General features: G+C 39.7%; 2 protein-coding genes across 2 annotated transcripts in view; one reads left to right on the top strand and one right to left on the bottom strand.

Moving 5' to 3' along the window:
* On the top strand, positions 1 to 23,969 carry abhd16a (abhydrolase domain containing 16A, phospholipase). Its single transcript, XM_058053327.1, has 20 exons — positions 1 to 127; positions 550 to 606; positions 1,822 to 1,888; positions 3,066 to 3,152; positions 3,275 to 3,360; positions 3,461 to 3,534; positions 4,731 to 4,838; positions 4,928 to 5,042; positions 5,117 to 5,218; positions 5,294 to 5,357; positions 5,447 to 5,496; positions 5,652 to 5,775; positions 6,672 to 6,776; positions 6,860 to 6,923; positions 7,004 to 7,060; positions 8,177 to 8,239; positions 22,322 to 22,398; positions 22,468 to 22,566; positions 22,643 to 22,689; positions 23,596 to 23,969. Exons 1-20 carry the CDS (start codon positions 26 to 28, stop codon positions 23,677 to 23,679), a joined length of 1,632 nt encoding a protein of 543 aa, XP_057909310.1. The 5' UTR covers positions 1 to 25; the 3' UTR covers positions 23,680 to 23,969.
* Positions 23,819 to 27,649, bottom strand: part of vars1 (valyl-tRNA synthetase 1) — a 13,735-nt gene continuing 9,904 nt past the window's right edge. Inside the window, exons 23-29 of the mRNA XM_058053326.1 lie at positions 26,807 to 26,934; positions 26,531 to 26,686; positions 26,226 to 26,450; positions 26,033 to 26,144; positions 24,729 to 24,904; positions 24,461 to 24,610; positions 23,819 to 24,352 (exon numbers count right to left, since the gene is read on the bottom strand). Of these exons, the coding sequence (XP_057909309.1) occupies positions 24,284 to 24,352; positions 24,461 to 24,610; positions 24,729 to 24,904; positions 26,033 to 26,144; positions 26,226 to 26,450; positions 26,531 to 26,686; positions 26,807 to 26,934 (1,016 nt within the window). The 3' untranslated portion in view covers positions 23,819 to 24,283. The remainder of the gene's footprint in view (positions 24,353 to 24,460; positions 24,611 to 24,728; positions 24,905 to 26,032; positions 26,145 to 26,225; positions 26,451 to 26,530; positions 26,687 to 26,806; positions 26,935 to 27,649) is intronic.

The raw sequence follows: 27,649 nt of genomic DNA on the forward strand, positions 1-27,649 counted from the left end.
CGGCTTCCGTTTTCATCCAGGAAGAATGGCCGGCTGGACATGGCTTCGCTGTGTTTTAGGGCCTCATCTTCAAAGAATTCATCGCCCCCCAGACCAACCTCCACTCGAAGGAAGAGCGGGGAGGAGGGTAAAGAGATATGAACTCCATCCTCCATTCATTTTGTGCGGCTAACACACAAGTCCGTGCGGTTTCGGTTGCCTGTTAGCACCGAAAGCTGTAGCACCGGCTACATCCGGAAGTGTCAGTGTTTCGCTATTGACCGTCTCCTGTCATTGCAGTAGGCTGGCTAATTTTCAAATCGTGAATGCAAATATTGGTCACACAACAACATCCTGCTATGTTTGTGTCTCTTATTATTTTTCATCTCCACAGTGAGAGACAATCCAGTTGTAGCCACATTGCAATTCGTCATGCACCTGCTAATGCTAGCGTTAGCATCCTTAAGTAAAAAAGCCTACATGGCGTGTTCAGTCTTAGGATCTGTTTTTAAGAAATAAGTGCCATCTGGTAGTCTGGTGTGGCTATTTTATTTCTCCTCCTGTGGACAGGGATGGAACTACCAGCCGGGGAGTCTGGAGAAACACACCGACAGCATCCTCGGATGGGTCAGTATAATTTTAGTCTAATGAAATGATGCGTTTTATAATGTTACATTGTAACATTGAGTCAAGACAAACGCTGCTTACTACTAAATATATAATAACTTGAATTTTTTTTTTAAGAAATCCAGGGAAGAATGACAAGTGTCATATTTTTCATGTATATCCCCCACACTGTAGTGCAGCAGTATTCTTTGTGTATTCCTTTTCACCCCATATTTGTGTATGGGCGGTAATGTCTTTTTGAAGGTAATGTCTCATCTAAATCCATTAAAAGGGTTGTGGGGGATGCTGGAGCCTATCCCAGCTGTCTTCGAGCGTGAGGCGGTGTACACCCTGGACTGGTTGCCAGCCAATCACAGGGCACATATAGACAAACAACCATTCACACTCACATTCATACCTATGGACAATTTGGAGTCGCCAATTAACCTAGCATGTTTTTGGAATGTGGGAGGAAACCGGAGTACATGGAGAAAACCCACACATGCACGGGGAGAACATGCAAACTCCACACAGAGATCGCAGAGGGTGGAATTCAACTCCAGGTCTCCTAGTTGTGAGGCCTGCATGCTAACCACTCTCCCGCAGTGCAGCCCCTCATGTAAACAAACAATATAAATTATGCCACGTGTGCTATATAGTTAAAACAAGTCAATGCATCACTAATAAACACTGTCATTTGAAAGGTTGACAATGTTTCACATCTTTTTAACAAACATTTTTAATAGTGCCATGGCCCATGTGCAAAAATGTGCAAACACTGTGCCCTCCACTGTAGCCATGTTGAATAGCTATGTGGTAGGCTATCTATCAGGTTGTTTTTTTTCTGTCTACCTGTTATTGTCCCCAGAAAGGGCGGGTTCACTAACACATAGGAAACCATGCACACTGTCAGATATGGAGGGAATTTGGGGATAACAAAAGCACTCTTCCTAATACTTGTCCTACAACTTCATTCATGAGTGTGCTTGATTTTCTAAGCACTAATTTGACTTCATGTGGTCCAACACTCAATATAAATCTGATACAAAATTGAAGATGAGGTAATGTACCCAATAAACATGTATTTGAATGAAAATACACCCGATATTGTATGAAACAATTGCATATTTAAGGACGTCCACACTCTCTCCCTACAGAGTGCAGATTTTGTCATTTTGTAACATTGCTAAATTATAATTATAATAATAAATGGGGGTTGTGTTTTTTTTCCTCCAGGCCTCAGCACTGTGGTATCTGTCCTACTACAGCTCTCCTTTGCTGATCTGCTATCTGTACAGAAAAGGTAAGAAAAGGAGCTAAAGTAAGTCGGAGAGTCTTCTGAATTATTTCATCCACATATGATCAGTGTTGCAGTTAATCATTGTGTTATGATGTATGCCAAAGGTACGACTTATGAGGTTTTGTGCAACTATGAGATGTATTTTATCCTTATTTTTTGTGAGTGATTTTCATTTTCATCACCCCAGGGACATTAAACTACCCTTTTAGTGCCCTTTTACTTGTGATGCAACTCTTTTCCACCTTGACATGACCTTGGGCTCTGTTTTCGTGGCGCACCCCAAGCAGCGGTGTCGACATTTTCAGCTTGCCGCAATGAAAATTTAGTGACAAAACAGTGAAAGCTCGGCAGCTCAGACACGGTCTATTCTCGGCGCAGGCGAAGCGCACCCGGCACATGACCAAAACCTCACGTATGTACACTGTGCTCCGTCAGCCAATTGACCACTCCCGCGTGGTGCAGGACAGATAAGCCACGCCTACGCCTGGTCTATGAAAATAAGAGTCCCTCAAGTTAGATAATGACACTGATAAATCCTGCTAACTTAAAAATGTCCTGGTGTATTTACTTAATCAATTCATCAAAAAATATATGAAAATGAGCTGCATGGCGGACGAGTGGTTATCACGCAGGCCTCGCAGCTAGGAGACCCCAGTTCAATTCCACCCTCTGCCATCTCTGTGTGGAGTTTGCATGTTCTCCCCGTGCATGTGTGGGTTTTCTCCGGGTACTCCGGTTTCCTCCCACATTCCAAAAACATGCTAGGTTAATTGGTGACTCCAAATTGTCCATAGGTATGAATGTGAGTGTGAATGGTTGTTTGTCTATATGTGCCCTGTGATTGGCTGGCAACCAGTCCAGGGTGTACCCCGCCTCTTGCCTGAAGCTCCAGCACCGCCGCGACCCTTGTGAGGATAAGCGGTAGAAAATGAATGAATGAATGAATGAATGAATGTACATGCTACCATCCTTCACTTATAATTTCCACATTAGCTTTTTCTGAAGGATTTCACCCACTGTGTGACATTAGTGGGTGGGGATCATATGGATTTCAGTTTTCCCACATGTGGGATCAAACCAATCAACCGAATCATTGATTCATTGCTGGAGGTAGTGTGTGCTGCATTTCAACTTCTCATATTGATTCCTGTTGTGTTTATGCGCGTGTGTGTTTTGTTAGGCTACATCTGCAGCAGTAAATTGGTACCAGCGAGTCAGTACATGGCAACGGCCCTGCTATGTCTTTTTGGAGTGGCGTGTCTGCGAGGTGAGAAGACACTCGTTCTGTCCCTCTTGTGCATGAGTTCAAATGTACGCTGCATGTGGCGCATTACAATATATTTTTTATTTAAGTGTTACTTAATATGTGTTGTTTTATTCCCTCTGAAGGCTGGGGCAGATGGAGGAGTCCAGAATATCTTCAGTTTATTTCCATTTTGGAGGAGGCAAAGACAAATCACTCCCCAGCTAATAAGGTGAGGACATGTCAGCTTCACACAAAGATTCGTAGAAGTGTAAATGTGTTTTTTTCCATATACTAATTATTTCTAGTCTATTTCTTCCCGAACTATGTAGAAGAAGCTGAGATGCTACGACTTTGACTTTTCTCACTGGCCAACAGATTTCAGCTGGACAGAAGCCAGCAATCCGTAAGCTTTTTGTGTTATTTTTAAATAAATGGGCTATTTTATTGTATTATATCTATATAGTTGTGAGAGAAAATAACCACTAAGGGATTTATGTCTTGTGTACTGATAAGAATTAGCATACCATTTGACACAGAAGGTTACTGCTAATAAGGAATATCCACTCAGGTCGCGCGTATGCTGGAGCCTATCCCAGCTGTCTTTGGGAGAGGCAGGCTACACCCTGGACTGGTTTCCAGCCAATCACAGGGCACATATAGACAAACAACCATTCACACTCACATTCATACCTATGGACAATTTGGAGTTACCAATTAAGATTTTTGGAAGGAAAACCGGAGAAAACCCACACACGCACAGGGAGAACATGCAAACTCCTGCCCAAGCGGAGAATCAAACACAGGTCTCCTGACTGTGTGGCATACACACTAACCACACGTCCACTGTGCGGCCCACATAAGGAATTAATTCATTCATTTTCTACCGCTCATACTCATGAGGGTCGCGGGGGTGCTGGAGCCTATCCCAGCTGTCTTTGGGCGAGAGGCGGGGTACACCCTGGACTGGTCGCCAGCCAATCACAGGGCACATATAGACAAACAACCATTCACACTCACATTCATACCTATGGACAATTTGGAATCACCAATTAACCTAGCATGTTTTTGGAATGTGGGAGGAAACCGGAGTACCCGGAAAAAACACAGAGATGGCCGAGGGTGGAATTGAACTCTAGCTGTGAGGCCTGTGTGCTAACCACTTGACTGCCATGCAGCCTCTCATGAGGAATATTTTAGATAAATAAATAACAAAAACGACAAGAACAATGGAGGGTCTCTGGTGGATGTTAACAAAACTAGAAATGCTTTGCAAGAGGAGAATTGAGGGCTTCTGCAGCAAAGTGGAGACTGTGGAGCATGCTAATACTGCAGTATCCAGAGCTAAGGCACAGCACCATGCTAAGCTAATGTTCATTTTTTTAATTTTTAGTTGTGTTTCCTCAAAAGTAGGCAGTGGTTTATATCAGACATACTACATTGTCATGTGTCGATACTAGAAATAGTGCCTTGTAGTACTTGTTTTGTCAAAAAGCTGTAAATTGTTTCCATTGCACAAATAGGCCGCATAATTGCTCTGCCGTTATCTTTTGTTTTTTCACCTCATCTGTTTGCTGCAAACATGTTAACTATGTGTGACAGGAAGCTATCCAAGGCTGGCGTGTCGCTGCTGAAGCCAGAGCCCAGACTGAGGGGAGCAGCAGACGGCATGCTTCGCTCCGTGCGCACTCTGCCGTGCCACATCGTCAGGTGTTCCTCACTTCTAACAGCTTGTCACACTGTACCACACATGGTCATCATCATCATTATCATCATCAGTTATGTTGGTCCTGTTCCAGTTTTCTCATCGCTCACTCCTTTGGGAGGAGGATGCTGTATCCTGGCTCTGTGGGCTTGCTGCAGAAAGCCATGAGGCCGATGCTCCAGCAAGGCCAGGCCAAGCTAATAGAGGAGGTAACAAGCACATATTCTCTACACACCTCTGATGGTTTCTAACAAAGACCCTTCCTGCCTTCCTTCCGTCACAGTTTGACGGCCAGAGAAACAAGCTGATTGCCTGCGATGGCAATGAAATCGATACCATGTTTGTCGATCGAAGGGGAGGCGGAGGACGCAAGGGCCAAACACTGGTAGATGACTACACACGATGCCATCTGTGTGATTATGTGTGTGTCACTTCACTCACATTTGTGTTCTGCCTGCAGGTCATCTGCTGCGAAGGCAATGCCGGATTCTACGAGGTGGGGTGCATGAACACTCCACTGGAGGGTGAGAACTGGTCCTCGCGAGTATCATGTGACGTGCCGATGACTCACTTTGCGGGGGTTTTGAATGTTATGTTGTGATGCACCCTGCAGGTGGTTACTCTGTCCTGGGATGGAACCATCCGGGTTTCGGAGGCAGCACGGTAAACAGCAATTTGGCGCCGTAATGTGCAGCAGGGAAACAAATGTCGGAATTGGAGTTTTGCAGCAGATAACATCTGAACAGAGATTGTATCTTACGCCACTGTGGGAGTTTTATTACGGTACAAGTAATGTTTTGTTTTATCTTGTTTTCCAGGGGGTGCCGTTTCCACAGAATGAGGCCAACGCCATGGACGTTGTGATTCAGTTTGCGATACACAAACTGGGCTTCCAGCTCAGCAACATAGTCGTATACGCCTGGTCCATAGGAGGGTTCACAGGTACACAAACACAACAATGCTATCATGTTGTTATCATCTATTGCATGGACTCTCAAACTGTGCTCTCTGTACCACTAGTGCATAGCTATACAGTAACATCTTCAAGGTCCTAAATACTAAATAATAATTTCTCACATTTCTGCTTAAAATCACCATCAAATGTGATCTGATCTTTGTCAAAATCACACAGATGAAAAAACACTGCTTAATTAACTGTTTTAATTCAAATATGAAAACCTATAAATGTTTGGGTGGTCCCAAACATCCTCACTCATAAAAACAGTGTCTGCTTTAATAAAAATATGAAAACCTATAAATGTTTGGGTGGTTTTAGTTAAAGCAGACACAGTTTTTTTCATCTGTGTGATTTTGACAAAGATCACATCACATTTGATGGTGATTTTATGCAGAAATGTGAGAAATTACAAAAGGTTCAGATACTTTTTCATACCACTGTTTTTAGGACCTTGTCTGTTTTAATTAAAATATGAAAACCTATAAATATTTGGGTGGTCCCAAACATCCTTACTCACAAAAACAGTGTCTGCTTTAATAAAAATATGAAAACCTATAAATGTTTGGGTGGTCCCAAACATCCTCACTCACAAAAACAGTGTCTGCTATAATTAAAATATGAAAACCTATAAATGTTTGGGTGGTCCCAAACATCCTCACTCACAAAAACAGTGTCTGCTTTAATTAAAATATGAAAACCTATAAATGTTTGGGTGTTTTTTGTTAAAGCAGACACTGTTTTTTTTCATCTGTGTGATTTTGACAAAGATCAGATCACATTTGATGGTGATTTTATGCAGAAATGTGAGAAATTCCAAAAGTTTCAGATACTTTTTCACACCACTGTATGACAAACGTACTAAATTGTTCTCCCTCTGTAGCTACCTGGGCAGTGATGTCATACCCAGAGATCCAGTCAGTGGTTTTGGATGCCTCGTTTGATGATCTTCTACCTTTGGCCCTCAAAGTCATGCCTGATAGCTGGAGTGAGTCCTCATGTTTGCTTCGGTGACGTTTTTGTGTCCACACCTAGCTTTTAGCATCAACTAATACACGTGTTGTGTCTAAGGACCCCTGGTGCAGCACACGGTGCGACAGTACATGAACCTCAACAATTCAGAGCAGCTTCTCAAGTGAGTAGGAAGTTATTAGTGAGTATACTGTATTTGCGGGTTGTATTGATGAGGCTGATAATACTTCTGTCTCCTGTTAGATATCAAGGGCCAGTCCTGCTTGTCCGGAGAACCAGGGATGAAATTATCACCACCTCGTAAGTGTTGCATCGTCATCATGGAACAAGTGTACAACTACAAAAAGCATATATTTATTACGGGTGCAACAATACAGGAATCAATATTGAATCATTCAGACGATACTGTGATCTCCAAATTATTGTGTATATGGCCGTTCAGGGGGATTGTGATGAGATTTCTCGTTTGGCAAAAAAAGCCGTCAGGGCAGCCAGGAGTCAATCAGACTATGAACTATGGCGTTGCTACCAGACTTGGACAGACTCTATTGATCCACAAGGGAAAATGCTTGGTTGCTGTAGCTCAATTGCAGAAGAACAAGAAAAACACTCTTAAAATGCAATGCGGTATGAATTAAATATCGTAAAATAGTAAGAATATCCGATATAAAAAATGATAAACTTTGCATATTCTTCAAATAGTAGGTAAACAAGATTTACGTATGTACATATTTGTATGTTTTGTTTGATTATATTATGAAGAATATAAGATAAAACGTGATTTGCATATTTGCACTAATAGTCAATATACGGTAATAAATATAATATGGAAGTGGCAGTGCGCAAGGCATTATTGGACGTGCACATTAAGTTTTACACACACTATAAACCCAGCAATTCAACCTACCTTGGTGTTCCCAGAGTAAGCAAGCCTAAACACGCGCTTCACTGAAACGCATGTCCTATTTCTTGAAGCCTGGATGTCTCGGTACATCCCATAATATTTTATAACGTTATAACGTGGCTATGTAGTTTGAAGCACACTTGAGTCCATTAACAGGAGTATTGATGGTGCTGTTTTTATCTGATATAGCTTTAACATGTAAGTATGTACTTGTAAATATTTAAGGGGGAAATGTCGTACTTTGGCAAACAAGCTGAAAAGGTGACTTTTTGGAGATTAATGCTGAATGTATCTTCATCTATAAAATTAGGAATTTACATTCAAGACTCGCTTAGCCATCAGTCAGACCAGTGTGTCTTCTCTACGAATGACTTGCTTCAGCTTTCTACTTTGCTAAAATAGTGCCACGCTGGTTTATCGTCAATAAATACAATGTTATCAAAATCCAAAACAATAATAGAATCAAATCTCACTGCCAACTGTTGAGCGTTAACTTCTTGACTGTCCTGCAGGAGTCCGGAAGATGTCACATCTAATCGAGGCAATGACCTTCTGCTCAAGCTGCTTCAGTACAGGTTTGTTGGAAGGGCGTGGGAAATAATGCGCATGTGTGCGATGTGAGTGCATCGGCTCATTCACTGGGTATGGATGCAATTGACGGGTGACATCTCGATTCATCTCAATGCGTTTGTGGGTATCGCATATCCCATGCGCATATATATGTATATGTGTATATATTTTTGTCGAAAATCAGCGCCCTCAAAGACTGGAATTTTCTGCCGTTTTTGGATGCTTCTTAGGCCCCTATTGAGTGTTGTGAGGTTTCCCCTGTTTTTTAACCAGAGAAGTTAATTAGAAGCAAGTTGAAAAAACAGAAAAAAACGACATATGTTTTTTTCAAAAATCACTAAATTTAAAACTGGCATTTTATGCCATTTTTGGGCTCTTCTGGGCCCCCTTTGGAGTGTGTGTGAGAAAAAACGACATACTAACCCCTTACGTTTTTTTGTCAAAAATCACCAAATTCAAACACTGGCATTTTATGCCATTTTTGGATGCTTCTGGGGCCCCTGTTGAGTGTGTGTGAGGTTTCCCCTGTTTTTTTGACCAGAAAAGTGCATTAGAAGCAAGTTGAAAAAAAACGACATACTAACCCCTTACGTTTTTTGTCAAAAATCACCAAATTCAAACACTGGCATTTTATGTCACCTTTGGATGCTTCTGGGGCCCCTGTTGAGTGTGTGTGAGGTTTTCCCTGTTTTTTTTTTTTTTTACCAGAAAAGTGCATTATGAGCAAGTTGAAAAAAATGAAAAAACCGATAACCCCTTACGTTTTTTTTTCAAAAATCACCAAATTGAAAATCTGGCATTTTATGCTATTTTTGGATGCTTTTCGGGCCCCTGTTGAGTGCGTGTGAGGTTTCCGCTGTTTTTTTGACCAGAAAAGTGCATTTTCAGCAAGTTGAAAAAAAAATGAAAAAAACGATAACCCCTTACGTTTTTTTTCAAAAATCACCAAATTGAAAATCTGGCATTTTATGTTATTTTTGGGTGCTTCTGGGCCCCCTGTTGAGTGTGTGTGAGGTTTCCGCTGTTTTTTTGACCAGAAAAGTGCATTAGAAGCAAGTTGAAAAAAATAGAAAAAAACGACATACTAACCCCCTTATGTTTTTTGTCAAAAATCACCAAGTTGAAACTCTGGCATTTTATGCCATTTTTGGATGCTTCTCATGCCCCTGTTGAGTGTGTGTGAGGTTTCCGCTGTTTTTTTTTTTTTACCAGAAAAGTGCATTAGAAGCAAGTTGAAAAAACAAAAAGAAACGACATACTAACCCCTTACGTTTTTTGTCAAAAATCAACACCCTCAAACTTTGGCATTTTATGCCATTTTGGGGCTCTTCTGGGCCCCGTATTGAGTGTGTGTGAGGTTTCCGCTGTTTTTTTCCACCATAAAAGTGCATTTTCAGCAAGTTGAAAAAATTGAAAAAAACGACATACTAACCCCTTACGTTTTTTTTTTAAAAATCACAAAATTTTAAACTGGCATTTAATGCCATTTTTGGGTGCTTCTGGGCCCCCTGTTGAGTGTGTGTGAGGTTTCCGCTGTTTTTTTGACCAGAAAAGTGCATTTTCAGCAAGTTGAAAAAATTGAAAAAAACGACATACTAACCCCTTACGTTTTTTTTTTTAAATCACAAAATTTTAAACTGGCATTTAATGCCATTTTTGGGTGCTTCTGGGCCCCCTGTTGAGTGTGTGTGAGGTTTCCGCTGTTTTTTTGACCAGAAAAGTGCATTTTCAGCAAGTTGAAAAAAATGACAAAAAACGACATACCTTACGTTTTTTTAAAAAATCACAAAATTTAAAACTGGCATTTTATGCCATTTTTGGGTGCTTCTGGGCCCCCTGTTGAGTGTGTGTGAGGTTTCCGCTGTTTTTTTGACCAGAAAAGTGCATTTTCAGCAAGTTGAAAAAAATGACAAAAAACGACATGCCTTACGTTTTTTTTAAAAATCACAAAATTTAAAACTGGCATTTTATGCCATTTTTGGGTGCTTCTGGGCCCCCTGTTGAGTGTGTGTGAGGTTTCCGCTGTTTTTTTTGACCAGAACAGTGCATTTTCAGCAAGTTGAAAAAATTGAAAAAAACGACATACTAACCCCTTACGTTTTTTTAAAAAATCAAAAAATTTAAAACTGGCATTTTATGCCATTTTTGGGTGCTTCTGGGCCCCCTGTTGAGTGTGTGTGAGGTTTCCGCTGTTTTTTTTGACCAGAACAGTGCATTTTCAGCAAGTTGAAAAAACAGAAAGAAACGACATACTAACCCCTTACGTTTTTTGTCAAAAATCACCAAGTTGAAACTCTGGCATTTTATGCCATTTTTGGATGCTTCTCATGCCCCTGTTGAGTGTGTGTGAGGTTTCCGCTGTTTTTTTTTTTTTTACCAGAAAAGTGCATTAGAAGCAAGTTGAAAAAACAAAAAGAAACGACATACTAACCCCTTACGTTTTTTGTCAAAAATCAACACCCTCAAACTTTGGCATTTTATGCCATTTTGGGGCTCTTCTGGGCCCCGTATTGAGTGTGTGTGAGGTTTCCGCTGTTTTTTTCCACCATAAAAGTGCATTTTCAGCAAGTTGAAAAAATTGAAAAAAACGACATACTAACCCCTTACGTTTTTTTTTTAAAAATCACAAAATTTTAAACTGGCATTTAATGCCATTTTTGGGTACTTCTGGGCCCCCTGTTGAGTGTGTGTGAGGTTTCCGCTGTTTTTTTGACCAGAAAAGTGCATTTTCAGCAAGTTGAAAAAATTGAAAAAAACGACATACTAACCCCTTACGTTTTTTTTTTTAAATCACAAAATTTTAAACTGGCATTTAATGCCATTTTTGGGTGCTTCTGGGCCCCCTGTTGAGTGTGTGTGAGGTTTCCGCTGTTTTTTTGACCAGAAAAGTGCATTTTCAGCAAGTTCAAAAAAATGACAAAAAACGACATACCTTACGTTTTTTTAAAAAATCACAAAATTTAAAACTGGCATTTTATGCCATTTTTGGGTGCTTCTGGGCCCCCTGTTGAGTGTGTGTGAGGTTTCCGCTGTTTTTTTGACCAGAAAAGTGCATTTTCAGCAAGTTGAAAAAAATGACAAAAAACGACATGCCTTACGTTTTTTTTAAAAATCACAAAATTTAAAACTGGCATTTTATGCCATTTTTGGGTGCTTCTGGGCCCCCTGTTGAGTGTGTGTGAGGTTTCCGCTGTTTTTTTTGACCAGAACAGTGCATTTTCAGCAAGTTGAAAAAATTGAAAAAAACGACATACTAACCCCTTACGTTTTTTTAAAAAATCAAAAAATTTAAAACTGGCATTTTATGCCATTTTTGGGTGCTTCTGGGCCCCCTGTTGAGTGTGTGTGAGGTTTCCGCTGTTTTTTTTGACCAGAACAGTGCATTTTCAGCAAGTTGAAAAAACAGAAAGAAACGACATACTAACCCCTTACGTTTTTTGTCAAAAATCAACACCCTCAAACTTTGGCAATTTATGCCATTTTTGGGCTCTTCTGGGCCCCCTGTTGAGTGTCCGTGAGGTTTCCCCTGTTTTTTTGACCAGAAAAGTGCATTAGAAGCAAGTTGAAAAAAATGACAAAAAACGACATACCTTACGTTTTTTTAAAAAATCACAAAATTTAAAACTGGCATTTTATGCCATTTTTGGGTGCTTCTGGGCCCCCTGTTGAGTGTGTGTGAGGTTTCCGCTGTTTTTTTGACCAGAAAAGTGCATTTTCAGCAAGTTGAAAAAAATGACAAAAAACGACATGCCTTACGTTTTTTTTAAAAATCACAAAATTTAAAACTGGCATTTTATGCCATTTTTGGGTGCTTCTGGGCCCCCTGTTGAGTGTGTGTGAGGTTTCCGCTGTTTTTTTTGACCAGAACAGTGCATTTTCAGCAAGTTGAAAAAATTGAAAAAAACGACATACTAACCCCTTACGTTTTTTTAAAAAATCAAAAAATTTAAAACTGGCATTTTATGCCATTTTTGGGTGCTTCTGGGCCCCCTGTTGAGTGTGTGTGAGGTTTCCGCTGTTTTTTTTGACCAGAACAGTGCATTTTCAGCAAGTTGAAAAAACAGAAAGAAACGACATACTAACCCCTTACGTTTTTTGTCAAAAATCAACACCCTCAAACTTTGGCAATTTATGCCATTTTTGGGCTCTTCTGGGCCCCCTGTTGAGTGTCCGTGAGGTTTCCCCTGTTTTTTTGACCAGAAAAGTGCATTAGAAGCAAGTTGAAAAAAAATGAAAAAAACGACATACTATTACGTTTTTTTCAAAAATCACAAAATTTAAAACTGGCATTTTATGCCATTTTTGGGTGCTTCTGGGCCCCCTGTTGAGTCTGTGTGAGGTTTCCGCTGTTTTTTTGACCAGAAAAGTGCATTTTCAGCTAGTTGAAAAAATAGAAAAAAACGCCATACTAACCCCTTACGTTTTTTTGTCAAAAATCACCAAATTCAAACACTGGCATTTCATGCCATTTTTGGGCTCTTCTGGGCCCCCTGTTGAGTGTGTGTGAGGTTTCCCCTGTTTTTTTGACCAGAAACGTGCATTAGAAGCAAGTTGAAAAAAACGACATACTAACCCCTCACGTTTTTTGTCAAAAATCACCAAATTCAAACATTGGCATTTTATGTCACCTTTGGATGCTTCTGGGGCCCCTGTTGAGTGCGTGTGAGGTTTCCGCTGTTTTTTTGACCAGAAAAGTGCATTTTCAGCAAGTTGAAAAAAAATGAAAAAAACGATAACCCCTTACGTTTTTTTCAAAAATCACAAAATTTAAAACTAGCATTTAATGCCATTTTTGGGCTCTTCTGGGCCCCCTGTTGAGTGTGTGTGTGAGGTTTCCGCTGTTTTTTTGACCAGAAAAGTGCATTTTCAGCTAGTTGAAAAAATAGAAAAAAATGACATACTAACCCCTTACGTTTTTTTCAAAAATCAACACCCTCAAACATTGGCATTTTATGCCATTTTTGGGAGCTTCTGGGCCCCCTGTTGAGTGTGTGTGAGGTTTCCGCTGTTTTTTTGACCAGAAAAGTGCATTTTCAGCTAGTTGGAAAAATAAAAAAAAAACGACATACTAACCCCTTACGTTTTTTTCAAAAATCACAAAATTTAAAACTGGCATTTTATGCCATTTTTGGGTGCTTCTGGGCCCCCTGTTGAGTGTGTGAGGTTTCCATTGTTTTTTTGACCAGAAAAGTGCATTTTCAGCAAGTTGAAAAAATAGAAAAAAACGACATACTAACCCCTTACGTTTTTTTTCAAAAATCACAAAATTTAAAACTAGCATTTAATGCCATTTTTGGGCTCTTCTGGGCCCCCTGTTGAGTGTGTGTGAGGTTTCCGCTGTTTTTTTGACCAGAAAAGTGCATTTTCAGCTAGTTGAAAAAATGGAAAAAAAACGACACTTACGTTTTTTTCAAAAATCACAAAATTTAAAAATAGCATTTAATGCCATTTTTGGGCTCTTCTGGGCCCCCTGTTGAGTGTGTGTGAGGTTTCCGCTGTTTTTTTGACCAGAAAAGTGCATTTTCAGCTAGTTGAAAAAATGGAAAAAAACGACATACTAACCCCTTACGTTTTTTTCAAAAATCACAAAATTTAAAACTAGCATTTAATGCCATTTTTGGGCTCTTCTGGGCCCCCTGTTGAGTGTGTGTGAGGTTTCCGCTGTTTTTTTGACCAGAAAAGTGCATTTTCAGCTAGTTGAAAAAATAGAAAAAAACGACATACTAACCCCTTACGTTTTTTTCAAAAATCACAAAATTTAAAACTAGCATTTAATGCCATTTTTGGGCTCTTCTGGGCCCCCTGTTGAGTGTGTGTGAGGTTTCCGCAGTTTTTTGACCAGAAAAGTGCATTTTCAGCAAGTTGAAAAAATAGAAAAAAACGACATACTAACCCCTTACGTTTTTTTCAAAAATCACAAAATTTAAATCTGGCATTTAATGCCATTTTTGGGCTCTTCTGGGCCCCCTGTTGAGTCTGTGTGAGGTTTCCGCTGTTTTTTTGACCAGAAAAGTGCATTTTCAACAAGTTGAAAAAATAGAAAAAAACGACATACTAACCCCTTACGCTTTTTTCAAAAATCACAAAATTTTAAACTGGCATTTAATGCCATTTTTGGGCTCTTCTGGGCCCCCTGTTGAGTGTGTGTGAGGTTTCCGCTGTTTTTTTGACCAGAAAAGTGCATTTTCAGCAAGTTGAATAAATTGAAAAAAACGACACACTAACCCCTTACGTTTTTTTCAAAAATCAACATCCTCAAACATTGGGATTTTATGCCATTTTTGGGTGCTTCTGGGCCCCCTGTTGAGTGTGTGTGAGGTTTCCGCTGTTTTTTGACCAGAAAAGTGCATTTTCAGCAAGTTGAAAAAATAGAAAAAAACGACATACTAACCCCTTACGTTTTTTTCAAAAATCACAAAATTTAAAACTAGCATTTAATGCCATTTTTGGGCTCTTCTGGGCCCCCTGTTGAGTGTGTGTGAGGTTTCCGCAGTTTTTTGACCAGAAAAGTGCATTTTCAGCAAGTTGAATAAATTGAAAAAAACGACATACTAACCCCTTACGTTTTTTTCAAAAATCAACATCCTCAAACATTGGGATTTTATGCCATTTTTGGGTGCTTCTGGGCCCCCTGTTGAGTGTGTGTGAGGTTTCCGCTGTTTTTTGACCAGAAAAGTGCATTTTCAGCAAGTTGAAAAAATAGAAAAAAACGACATACTAACCCCTTACGTTTTTTTCAAAAATCACAAAATTTAAAACTAGCATTTAATGCCATTTTTGGGCTCTTCTGGGCCCCCTGTTGAGTGTGTGTGAGGTTTCCGCAGTTTTTTGACCAGAAAAGTGCATTTTCAGCAAGTTGAAAAAATTGAAAAAAACGACATACTAACCCCTTACGTTTTTTTCAAAAATCACAAAATTTAAATCTGGCATTTAATGCCATTTTTGGGCTCTTCTGGGCCCCCTGTTGAGTCTGTGTGAGGTCTCCGCTGTTTTTTTGACCAGAAAAGTGCATTTTCAGCAAGTTGAAAAAATAGAAAAAAACGACATACTAACCCCTTACGCTTTTTTCAAAAATCACAAAATTTTAAACTGGCATTTAATGCCATTTTTGGGCTCTTCTGGGCCCCCTGTTGAGTGTGTGTGAGGTTTCCGCTGTTTTTTTGACCAGAAAAGTGCATTTTCAGCAAGTTGAATAAATTGAAAAAAACAACATACTAACCCCTTACGTTTTTTTCAAAAATCAACATCCTCAAACATTGGCATTTTATGCCATTTTTGGGTGCTTCTGGGCCCCCTGTTGAGTGTGTGTGAGGTTTCCGCTGTTTTTTGACCAGAAAAGTGCATTTTCAGCAAGTTGAAAAAATAGCAAAAAACGACATACTAACCCCTTACGTTTTTTTCAAAAATCACAAAATTTAAAACTGGCATTTAATGCCATTTTTGGGCTCTTCTGGGCCCCCTGTTGAGTGTGTGTGAGGTTTCCGCTGTTTTTTTGACCAGAAAAGTGCATTTTCAGCAAGTTGAAAAAATAGAAAAAAATGACATACTAACCCCTTACGTTTTTTTCAAAAATCAACATCCTCAAACATTGGCATTTTATGCCATTTTTGGGTGCTTCTGGGCCCCCTGTTGAGTGTGTGTGAGGTTTCCGCTGTTTTTTTGACCAGAAAAGTGCATTTTCAGCAAGTTGAGAAAAATGAAAAAAACGACATACTAACCCCTTACGTTTTTTTCAAAAATCACAAAATTTAAAACTGGCATTTAATGCCATTTTTGGGCTCTTCTGGGCCCCCTGTTGAGTGTGTGTGAGGTTTCCGCTGTTTTTTTGACCAGAAAAGTGCATTTTCAGCAAGTTGAAAAAATGGAAAAAAAAACGACATACTAACCCCTTACGTTTTTTTCAAAAATCACAAAATTTAAAACTTGCATTTAATGCGATTTTGGGGCTCTTCTGGGCCCCCTGTTGAGTGTGTGTGAGGTTTCTGCTGTTTTTTTGACCAGAAAAGTGCATTTTCAGCAAGTTGAGAAAAATGAAAAAAACGACATACTAACCCCTTACGTTTTTTTCAAAAATCACAAAATTTAAAACTAGCATTTAATGCCATTTTTGGGCTCTTCTGGGCCCCCTGTTGAGTGTGTGTGAGGTTTCCGCTGTTTTTTTGACCAGAAAAGTGCATTTTCAGCAAGTTGAAAAAATAGAAAAAAAACGACATACTAACCCCTTACGTTTTTTTCAAAAATCACAAAATTTAAAACTTGCATTTAATGCGATTTTGGGGCTCTTCTGGGCCCCCTGTTGAGTGTGTGTGAGGTTTCCGCTGTTTTTTTGACCAGAAAAGTGCATTTTCAGCAAGTTGAGAAAAATGAAAAAAACGACATACTAACCCCTTACGTTTTTTTCAAAAATCACAAAATTTAAAACTAGCATTTAATGCCATTTTTGGGCTCTTCTGGGCCCCCTGTTGAGTGTGTGTGAGGTTTCCGCTGTTTTTTTGACCAGAAAAGTGCATTTTCAGCTAGTTGAAAAAATAGAAAAAAACGACATACTAACCCCTTACGTTTTTTTCAAAAATCAACATCCTCAAACATTGGCATTTTATGCCATTTTTGGGTGCTTCTGGGCCCCCTGTTGAGTGTGTGTGAGGTTTCCGCTGTTTTTTGACCAGAAAAGTGCATTTTCAGCAAGTTGAAAAAATAGCAAAAAACGACATACTAACCCCTTACGTTTTTTTCAAAAATCACAAAATTTAAAACTGGCATTTAATGCCATTTTTGGGCTCTTCTGGGCCCCCTGTTGAGTGTGTGTGAGGTTTCCGCTGTTTTTTTGACCAGAAAAGTGCATTTTCAGCAAGTTGAGAAAAATGAAAAAAACGACATACTAACCCCTTACGTTTTTTTCAAAAATCAACATCCTCAAACATTGGCATTTTATGCCATTTTTGGGTGCTTCTGGGCCCCCTGTTGAGTGTGTGTGAGGTTTCCGCTGTTTTTTTGACCAGAAAAGTGCATTTTCAGCAAGTTGAAAAAATGGAAAAAAAACGACATACTAACCCCTTACGTTTTTTTCAAAAATCACAAAATTTAAAACTTGCATTTAATGCGATTTTGGGGCTCTTCTGGGCCCCCTGTTGAGTGTGTGTGAGGTTTCCGCTGTTTTTTTGACCAGAAAAGTGCACTTTCAGCAAGTTGAGAAAAATGAAAAAAACGACATACTAACCCCTTACGTTTTTTTCAAAAATCACAAAATTTAAAACTAGCATTTAATGCCATTTTTGGGCTCTTCTGGGCCCCCTGTTGAGTGTGTGTGAGGTTTCCGCTGTTTTTTTGACCAGAAAAGTGCATTTTCAGCTAGTTGAAAAAATAGAAAAAAACGACATACTAACCCCTTACGTTTTTTTTCAAAAATCAACATCCTCAAACATTGGCATTTTATGCCATTTTTGGGTGCTTCTGGGCCCCCTGTTGAGTGTGTGTGAGGTTTCCGCTGTTTTTTTGACCAGAAAAGTGCATTTTCAGCAAGTTGAAAAAATGGAAAAAAAACGACATACTAACCCCTTACGTTTTTTTCAAAAATCACAAAATTTAAAACTTGCATTTAATGCGATTTTGGGGCTCTTCTGGGCCCCCTGTTGAGTGTGTGTGAGGTTTCCGCTGTTTTTTTGACCAGAAAAGTGCATTTTCAGCAAGTTGAGAAAAATGAAAAAAACGACATACTAACCCCTTACGTTTTTTTCAAAAATCACAAAATTTAAAACTAGCATTTAATGCCATTTTTGGGCTCTTCTGGGCCTCCTGTTGAGTGTGTGTGAGGTTTCCGCTGTTTTTTTGACCAGAAAAGTGCATTTTCAGCTAGTTGAAAAAATAGAAAAAAACGACATACTAACCCCTTACGTTTTTTTCAAAAATCAACATCCTCAAACATTGGCATTTTATGCCATTTTTGGGTGCTTCTGGGCCCCCTGTTGAGTGTGTGTGAGGTTTCCGCTGTTTTTTGACCAGAAAAGTGCATTTTCAGCAAGTTGAAAAAATAGCAAAAAACGACATACTAACCCCTTACGTTTTTTTCAAAAATCACAAAATTTAAAACTGGCATTTAATGCCATTTTTGGGCTCTTCTGGGCCCCCTGTTGAGTGTGTGTGAGGTTTCCACTGTTTTTTTGACCAGAAAAGTGCATTTTCAGCAAGTTGAAAAAATAGAAAAAAACGACATACTAACCCCTTACGTTTTTTTCAAAAATCAACATCCTCAAACATTGGCATTTTATGCCATTTTTGGGTGCTTCTGGGCCCCCTGTTGAGTGTGTGTGAGGTTTCCGCTGTTTTTTTGACCAGAAAAGTGCATTTTCAGCAAGTTGAGAAAAATGAAAAAAACGACATACTAACCCCTTACGTTTTTTTCAAAAATCACAAAATTTAAAACTGGCATTTAATGCCATTTTTGGGCTCTTCTGGGCCCCCTGTTGAGTGTGTGTGAGGTTTCCGCAGTTCTTTGACCAGAAAAGTGCATTTTCAGCAAGTTGAAAAAATAGAAAAAAAACGACATACTAACCCCTTACGTTTTTTTCAAAAATCACAAAATTTAAAACTAGCATTTAATGCCATTTTGGGGCTCTTCTGGGCCCCCTGTTGAGTGTGTGTGAGGTTTCCGCTGTTTTTTTGACCAGAAAAGTGCATTTTCAGCTAGTTGGAAAAATAGAAAAAAACGACATACTAACCCCTTATGTTTTTTTCAAAAATCACAAAATTTAAAACTGGCATTTTATGCCATTTTTGGGTGCTTCTGGGCCCCCTGTTGAGTGTGTGTGAGGTTTCCGCTGTTTTTTTGACCAGAAAAGTGCATTTTTAGCAAGTTGAAAAAGTAGAAAAAAACGACATACTAACCCCCTTACGTTTTTTTCAAAAATCAACACCCTCAAACATTGGCATTTTATGCCATTTTTGGGTGCCTCTGGGCCCCCTGTTGAGTGTGTGTGAGGTTTCCGCTGTTTTTTTGACCAGAAAAGTGCATTTTCAGCAAGTTGAAAAAATAGAAAAAAACGACATACTAACCCCTTACGTTTTTTTCAAAAATCACAAAATTTAAAACTAGCATTTAATGCCATTTTTGGGCTCTTCTGGGCCCCCTGTTGAGTGTGTGTGAGGTTTCCGCTGTTTTTTTGACCAGAAAAGTGCATTTTCAGCTAGTTGAAAAAATAGAAAAAAACGACATACTAACCCCTTACGTTTTTTTCAAAAATCAACATCCTCAAACATTGGCATTTTATGCCATTTTTGGGTGCTTCTGGGCCCCCTGTTGAGTGTGTGTGAGGTTTCCGCTGTTTTTTGACCAGAAAAGTGCATTTTCAGCAAGTTGAAAAAATGGCAAAAAACGACATACTAACCCCTTACGTTTTTTTCAAAAATCACAAAATTTAAAACTGGCATTTAATGCCATTTTTGGGCTCTTCTGGGCCCCCTGTTGAGTGTGTGTGAGGTTTCCGCTGTTTTTTTGACCAGAAAAGTGCATTTTCAGCTAGTTGAAAAAATAGAAAAAAACGACATACTAACCCCTTACGTTTTTTTCAAAAATCACAAAATTTAAAACTGGCATTTAATGCCATTTTTGGGCTCTTCTGGGCCCCCTGTTGAGTGTGTGTGAGGTTTCCGCTGTTTTTTTGACCAGAAAAGTGCATTTTCAGCAAGTTGAAAAAATAGAAAAAAACAACATACTAACCCCTTACGTTTTTTTCAAAAATCAACATCCTCAAACATTGGCATTTTATGCCATTTTTGGGTGCTTCTGGGCCCCCTGTTGAGTGTGTGTGAGGTTTCCGCTGTTTTTTTGACCAGAAAAGTGCATTTTCAGCAAGTTGAGAAAAATGAAAAAAACGACATACTAACCCCTTACGTTTTTTTCAAAAATCACAAAATTTAAAACTGGCATTTAATGCCATTTTTGGGCTCTTCTGGGCCCCCTGTTGAGTGTGTGTGAGGTTTCCGCAGTTTTTTGACCAGAAAAGTGCATTTTCAGCAAGTTGAAAAAATGGAAAAAAAACGACATACTAACCCCTTACGTTTTTTTCAAAAATCACAAAATTTAAAACTAGCATTTAATGCCATTTTGGGGCTCTTCTGGGCCCCCTGTTGAGTGTGTGTGAGGTTTCCGCTGTTTTTTTGACCAGAAAAGTGCATTTTCAGCTAGTTGGAAAAATAGAAAAAAACGACATACTAACCCCTTATGTTTTTTTCAAAAATCACAAAATTTAAAACTGGCATTTTATGCCATTTTTGGGTGCTTCTGGGCCCCCTGTTGAGTGTGTGTGAGGTTTCCGCTGTTTTTTTGACCAGAAAAGTGCATTTTTAGCAAGTTGAAAAAGTAGAAAAAAACGACATACTAACCCCCTTACGTTTTTTTCAAAAATCAACACCCTCAAACATTGGCATTTTATACCATTTTTGGGTGCCTCTGGGCCCCCTGTTGAGTGTGTGTGAGGTTTCCGCTGTTTTTTTGACCAGAAAAGTGCATTTTCAGCAAGTTGAAAAAATAGAAAAAAACGACATACTAACCCCTTACGTTTTTTTCAAAAATCACAAAATTTAAAACTAGCATTTAATGCCATTTTTGGGCTCTTCTGGGCCCCCTGTTGAGTGTGTGTGAGGTTTCCGCTGTTTTTTTGACCAGAAAAGTGCATTTTCAGCTAGTTGAAAAAATTGAAAAAAACGACATACTAACCCCTTACGTTTTTTTTCAAAAATCAACATCCTCAAACATTGGCATTTTATGCCATTTTTGGGTGCTTCTGGGCCCCCTGTTGAGTGTGTGTGAGGTTTCCGCTGTTTTTTTGACCAGAAAAGTGCATTTTCAGCAAGTTGAAAAAATGGAAAAAAAACGACATACTAACCCCTTACGTTTTTTTCAAAAATCACAAAATTTAAAACTTGCATTTAATGCGATTTTGGGGCTCTTCTGGGCCCCCTGTTGAGTGTGTGTGAGGTTTCCGCTGTTTTTTTGACCAGAAAAGTGCATTTTCAGCAAGTTGAGAAAAATGAAAAAAACGACATACTAACCCCTTACGTTTTTTTCAAAAATCACAAAATTTAAAACTAGCATTTAATGCCATTTTTGGGCTCTTCTGGGCCCCCTGTTGAGTGTGTGTGAGGTTTCCGCTGTTTTTTTGACCAGAAAAGTGCATTTTCAGCTAGTTGAAAAAATAGAAAAAAACGACATACTAACCCCTTACGTTTTTTTCAAAAATCAACATCCTCAAACATTGGCATTTTATGCCATTTTTGGGTGCTTCTGGGCCCCCTGTTGAGTGTGTGTGAGGTTTCCGCTGTTTTTTTGACCAGAAAAGTGCATTTTCAGCAAGTTGAGAAAAATGAAAAAAACGACATACTAACCCCTTACGTTTTTTTCAAAAATCACAAAATTTAAAACTGGCATTTAATGCCATTTTTGGGCTCTTCTGGGCCCCCTGTTGAGTGTGTGTGAGGTTTCCGCAGTTTTTTGACCAGAAAAGTGCATTTTCAGCAAGTTGAAAAAATGGAAAAAAAACGACATACTAACCCCTTACGTTTTTTTCAAAAATCACAAAATTTAAAACTTGCATTTAATGCGATTTTGGGGCTCTTCTGGGCCCCCTGTTGAGTGTGTGTGAGGTTTCCGCTGTTTTTTTGACCAGAAAAGTGCATTTTCAGCAAGTTGAGAAAAATGAAAAAAACGACATACTAACCCCCTTACGTTTTTTTCAAAAATCAACACCCTCAAACATTGGCATTTTATGCCATTTTTGGGTGCCTCTGGGCCCCCTGTTGAGTGTGTGTGAGGTTTCCGCTGTTGTTTGACCAGAAAAGTGCATTTTCAGCAAGTTGAAAAAATAGCAAAAAACGACATACTAACCCCTTACGTTTTTTTCAAAAATCACAAAATTTAAAACTTGCATTTAATGCCATTTTAGGGCTCTTCTGGGCCCCCTGTTGAGTGTGTGTGAGGTTTCCGCTGTTTTTTTTGACCAGAAAAGTGCATTTTCAGCTAGTTGAAAAAATTGAAAAAAACGACATACTAACCCCTTACGTTTTTTGTATATCCATGTACTTCATCTGGCCAGGTATCCCAAAATAATGACTGAGGAAGGCGTCCGAGTGGTCAGGCAGTGGCTGGGTGCCTCCAATCACATGGAGGAGGGTGAGTGTGTTGTTGCTCGTTGTCATCATCGAATATGATGATTGACGTCAGCTCGCTATTGGTCGGCAGCGTCCGTGTACAGCGGCTACGAGGTGGACGACGACTGGTGTTTGTCAGTGTTGCAGTCCTATCAGGCGGACAGGGATGTGTTGTTTCCCTGGAATGTCGGTGAGTTCTAGTCGTAGACTGGTGCATGTTTTTCCATTATCACAGGATGCTGAAGTGACAGTCTTGTTGTTACCAGGTGAGGACATGACTCTTGAAGGAAGACGACAACTGGCTCTTTTCCTGGTAAGAAAGTTGGAACATTCTATGCCTGTTTTTTTTTTTTCCCCTCAAAAATGCCAATTTCGGTATTAAAAAAAAAACAAAAACAAAAAGCCAACCCCTGGTTAAAATAAATGCCTCTCTACTTATAGTACCCAAGACACCTGGTAGCTGAATAAACAGGGAACTAAGGTTAATATATGGACGCCATTTACGGACTGTACCAGTATATTAGCCCTTGCATTATAATGGTAATGGTTTTATTTCATTTGAACATGCATCAGATTACAATTGAATGCATCACATAATCAGTTCACAGTTCCACATGTCCAAAAGGAGTAGGAAGAAGCAAAGCTTATTTTAAATCCTACCCCTCCATGTGGTACTTTTACAATCAGTAACTGTTACATTTGTTCACTTCCTGCTTTCCATAATACAGTTTTTTTTTTAATAATGCACCTTTGGGTACCATAGTAACTGCTATAACAGAGAAATGGCTCAAAAATGAATATTATTTTTGTAAAGGCAGAATATTTGACTTTGTGTATTCAATGAAGTGGCTTCATTGCCTCATCTCTCCCATTTTGGGCGTAATAATAATAATAATAAACATATTTTCTTCCGTAAAGTTTGCATTAAGAGTCGCAATTCCCACATCATCGCCATCCTGGAACATATCTTTCCTACCCCCACTGGTTGCCGTGGTAACCGTCTCACCTGTGCTCTAGGGCCTTCCTGGTGTAATATATTTGAGCGGGAGCCTGGCTTATTGAAGTCATTTAACATCAAACAAGAAGAGTGCCATCAATTCCAACTAATGTTATGCTCCTGTGCGGGGAATTAAAAAAAAAAAAAAAGCCTCCCAGGAGAGCCTGGCTTCTAATATCATCCACTTCTGCACTTTCTTTTCTCTTTTCTCTGTCTTTTAAGGCACGGAAGTACATGACAAACTTTGAGACGACGCACTGCACGCCACTGCCTGCCTCAGAGTTCCACTCCCCGTGGAGGCTGTGATCAGCCATGATGGATGTGATAGATGATTAAAAGTTGTGGTTTGTTTTTTTGTTTTTTGTGTGTGTTGTTCCGCAACAAAGTTAAAATCACAACACATGCATCTTCTGTTTTGGGGGTTTATTATTTGCCCTTTAAAAAAAAAAAAAGGGATGTAGTATTTGTCTACCACATATGTTCTCAACTCCATTAGCCAACAAGCTGTTCCATTACATCTCCTTAAGCTTTATGTACAATAGAGCTCTTGTATGTCCCATTAAATATGCTGAATAAACTCATTAAGGGACTTCACTGCTTTGTTTCTCAGCATTTTGTTCTACAAAACCATAAACTGATGAATTCCAGCCGGACCAGACAAATACCTAACTCTAAACCTAATTCCTAAAATTCCTATTCCCAAAGTCTAGCATACGAGTACTATAAAACACTGCAGCCAGATGTTGGGAGCTGCACCGAGGAGGAAGATTCATTCTTCAAGTTAAATATTTAGGGAATGGGGGAAAAAAAGTCAAGACTGTCCATCTATCACATGATTTTTTATCAAATTTGACACCAAGATTGACTTAATGGCAAATAAAAAAGACTTTAAACCGTGATTATGAAGGTCTTAGATCATCTTTTTGAAGTTGTCCATGGCTTCTTTCACTTTCTCCAGTTCAGTGTGACTCTGTCGCAACTGTGAAGGTAACACAAAACAAAGGGTGTTGTTTAGGAGCACCCTAACGACGCCTACACCTCTAAGTAGTAGCAACCTAACAAGTAACGAACGGTGTGTGATCATCACCTTGTCAGCATCCTGCTCCTGCACTTTGGATGGCACCTTCTCTTTGTAGTCGCTCTTTCCCATCTTTTCTTGCAACTTCTCCATCTGCTTTTCCAGCTCACCTTGCTTGCACATCAGCTTGGAGACCTCCTTCTCCACGTCAATCAGACCCTGAGGGGAGGAGGCGTGGAGGCGTTTGGTTTACATAGAACAATGTCTCAGTCACACAAGGTTGTTTCTATCCAAAATGTTAGTTATGGAGGGGTTGAGTGCGGTTTAGTTCCGTCACCTTGAGCATGAGGTTGACAGTACACCTGTCAGAGGCGATGGCCACGGCGCAGCCTTCTGGTACCAACTCTTCAGACGAGAGAGGGATGACAGCCTGAGAGTAGGACAGCGTCTGAATCTGAAGCTTGTAGTTGTGCACCAGCAACACCGTAGAGGAGTCCACACACTGGAGGTAGCCTGTAAGACAGAGAAGAGGGGTCATCTTTGGTGGTGTAAGGACCTACCATAGAACAGTCAATCTACTGCAAAATATGCTGGTTGTGGATATCTTTAACAGGAGCACCATGGCTATGTTTGGGAACTTACTAAAGGAAATGTAAAGGAAAAATTCTAATGTTTATAAAAGGACCTACAACACTAAGGACCTACATAATGTTTATAAAAGGACCTACAACACTAAGGACCTACAGATTCTTCAAAGAATTCTAAAGGACCTACAGATTCTTCAAATAATTCTAATGTTTATAAAAGGACCTACAGATTCTTCAAAGAATTCTAATGTTTACCTACAGATTCTTCAAAGAATTCTAAAGGACCTACAGATTCTTCAAATAATTCTAATGTTTATAAAAGGACCTACAGATTCTTCAAACAATTCTAATGTTTATAAAAGGACCTACAGCACTAAAGGACCTACAGATTCTTCAAAGAATTCTAATGTTTACCTACAGATTCTTCAAAGAATTCTAATGTTTACCTACAGATTCTTCAAAGAATTCTAATGTTTACCTACAGATTCTTCAAAGAATTGTAATGTTTATAAAAGGACCTACAGCACTAAAGAACCTACAGATTCTTCAAAGAATTCTAATGTTTATAAAAGGACCTACAGATTCTTCAAAGAATTCTAATGTTTACCTACAGATTCTTCAAAGAATTCTAATGTTTACCTACAGATTCTTCAAAGAATTCTAATGTTTATAAAAGGACCTACAGCACTAAAGGACCTACAGATTCTTCAAAGAATTCTAATGTTTACCTACAGATTCTTCAAAGAATTCTAATGTTTATAAAAGGACCTACAGCACTAAAGGACCTACAGATTCTTCAGAGAATTCTAATGTTTACCTACAGATTCTTCAAAGAATTCTAATGTTTATAAAAGGACCTACAGCACTAAAGGACCTACAGATTCTTCAAAGAATTCTAAAGGACCTACAGATTCTTCAAAGAATTCTAATGTTTATAAGGACCTACAGCAAACTGGCTAGTCAAAAGTCCGCCATATGACCAAGTACTCTGCTGTTTTTAGTAACCCGTTTCAAAAGCACTAGCCAAAGATCCTGAACGAAGGTGTAAACGTACAGTCAGCTCGTGTCTTGGTTAGGTTGTAGTCGGCCCTCAGTGAGCGGATGGTCTTCACCACGTTCATCACAAACTCCATGTTGCGGTCCACCTCATCATTGTTCCAGCAGAACTACAAAAAAACAAACAAACACTAAATCAAACTAAGGATCATGTAGAAGCTCCTATAAATGTTACTACGTCATAGCGTCACCTCCTCGGTGCTGGGGTAGGACGTCACACAGATGCTGGGGGCGTCGTGCTGAGGCTGTCGTCGTGGTAACCTCTGGTAGAGCTCTTCTGTGACGAAGGGCATGATCGGGGAGAGGAGGCGCAGGCCGACCTCCAAGCAGGTGTAGAGGGTTTGTCTGCACACCAGAGCCTGTTTCTGTGTGCTGGGGTCATCTTCTGCTTTGCTGAACACGGGCTTCACACTCTCCTACGAAAAGTGGGGAACCAAAAGCAGCACAATGAATCCATGTCGTGATTAAAGGCTGATGAATGAGTCCAGTGTCTTACCAGATAGACGTCACACAGCTCGTAGAGCCAGAAGTTGTAGATGGCCGTGGTGATGGCGGGGAAGTCGTACGCTTTGAAGCCGGCATCACAGAGAGCAACGGCGGCGCTCAGTCTGGACAGAATCCATCTGTCCGTAACGCTCTCCTCGCCACACAACTGAGGCGAGAACATAAAGGAACACAACCAGGCAAAAACAGGCTCAAGAGAAAGATTATAAACAAAAACTCAAATCTTGCATCTTCACCAATGTTTTTAGAGGATGTTCCTTTCTCTCACCTGGGCTTTCTCCAAGGGAACAAAGTTGTCTCCAAGGGTCTTCATGGCAAACTTGACAGCATTCCACAGCTTGTTGCAGAAATGACGGTAGCCCAGGATGCGATTGACATCTAGGTTGATGTCCCTGCCTGGAAAAAAAGACAGACACATACGTCTACATTGCCACTTTGAATGCCATGAATGAATGACACCTAAAACTTCAGATTTTTCAGGTTTGTCACATTTAAATGTTTCAGATCGAAATTAATGACAACACAACAGAACACGAAATACTGTTTTTAAACCATGTGTGATTAAAGTGCATGTACGTACAGACACAGTAGTTGACTCTGTTCCCTCTGTGTCAGTAACGATACATTGATGAGGATGTGCGGGGTACACCCTGGACTGGTCGCCAGCCAATCACTGGGCACATATAGACAAACAACCATTCACACTCACATTCATACCTATGGACAATTTGTAGTCGCCAATTAACCTAGCATGTTTTTGGAATGTGGGAGGAAACCGGAGTACCCGGAGAAAACCCACGCATGCACGGGGAGAACATGCAAACTCCACACAGAGATGGCCGAGGGTGGGATTGAACCCTGGTCTCCCAGCTTTGAGGTCTGCGCGCTAACCACACAACCGCCGTGCCACCCCTAATGCAAACATGTGAGTCTAAGATGGCTCATTTTTGTCTATGATATTGGGTAATAGAAGCATAATGGGCTGTTTCATGCCTATAGAACTGTGTGGTAAAAAAAACCATTGACATGATCAAACATAAAAATTGCAATGAACAAGGCAACTTGTCAACTTTGACCTCAGGGTTTAAATGAACAAATCGTTTGACTACCA

The sequence above is a fragment of the Doryrhamphus excisus genome, chromosome 17 (genome assembly GCF_030265055.1).
Source record: "Doryrhamphus excisus isolate RoL2022-K1 chromosome 17, RoL_Dexc_1.0, whole genome shotgun sequence".
In the NCBI taxonomy this organism is placed as follows: Eukaryota; Metazoa; Chordata; class Actinopteri; order Syngnathiformes; family Syngnathidae; genus Doryrhamphus; species Doryrhamphus excisus.

Bases quoted from the DNA above. Each gene is read 5' to 3' on its own strand.
- abhd16a (XM_058053327.1), top strand. From the start codon at position 26: ATGGCCGGCTGGACATGGCTTCGCTGTGTTTTAGGGCCTCATCTTCAA. The intron at 1,889-3,065 runs GTAAGAAAAGGA...GTGTTTTGTTAG, and splicing joins CTGCTATCTGTACAGAAAAG to GCTACATCTGCAGCAGTAAA. The intron at 3,361-3,460 runs GTGAGGACATGT...CGAACTATGTAG, and splicing joins ATCACTCCCCAGCTAATAAG to AAGAAGCTGAGATGCTACGA.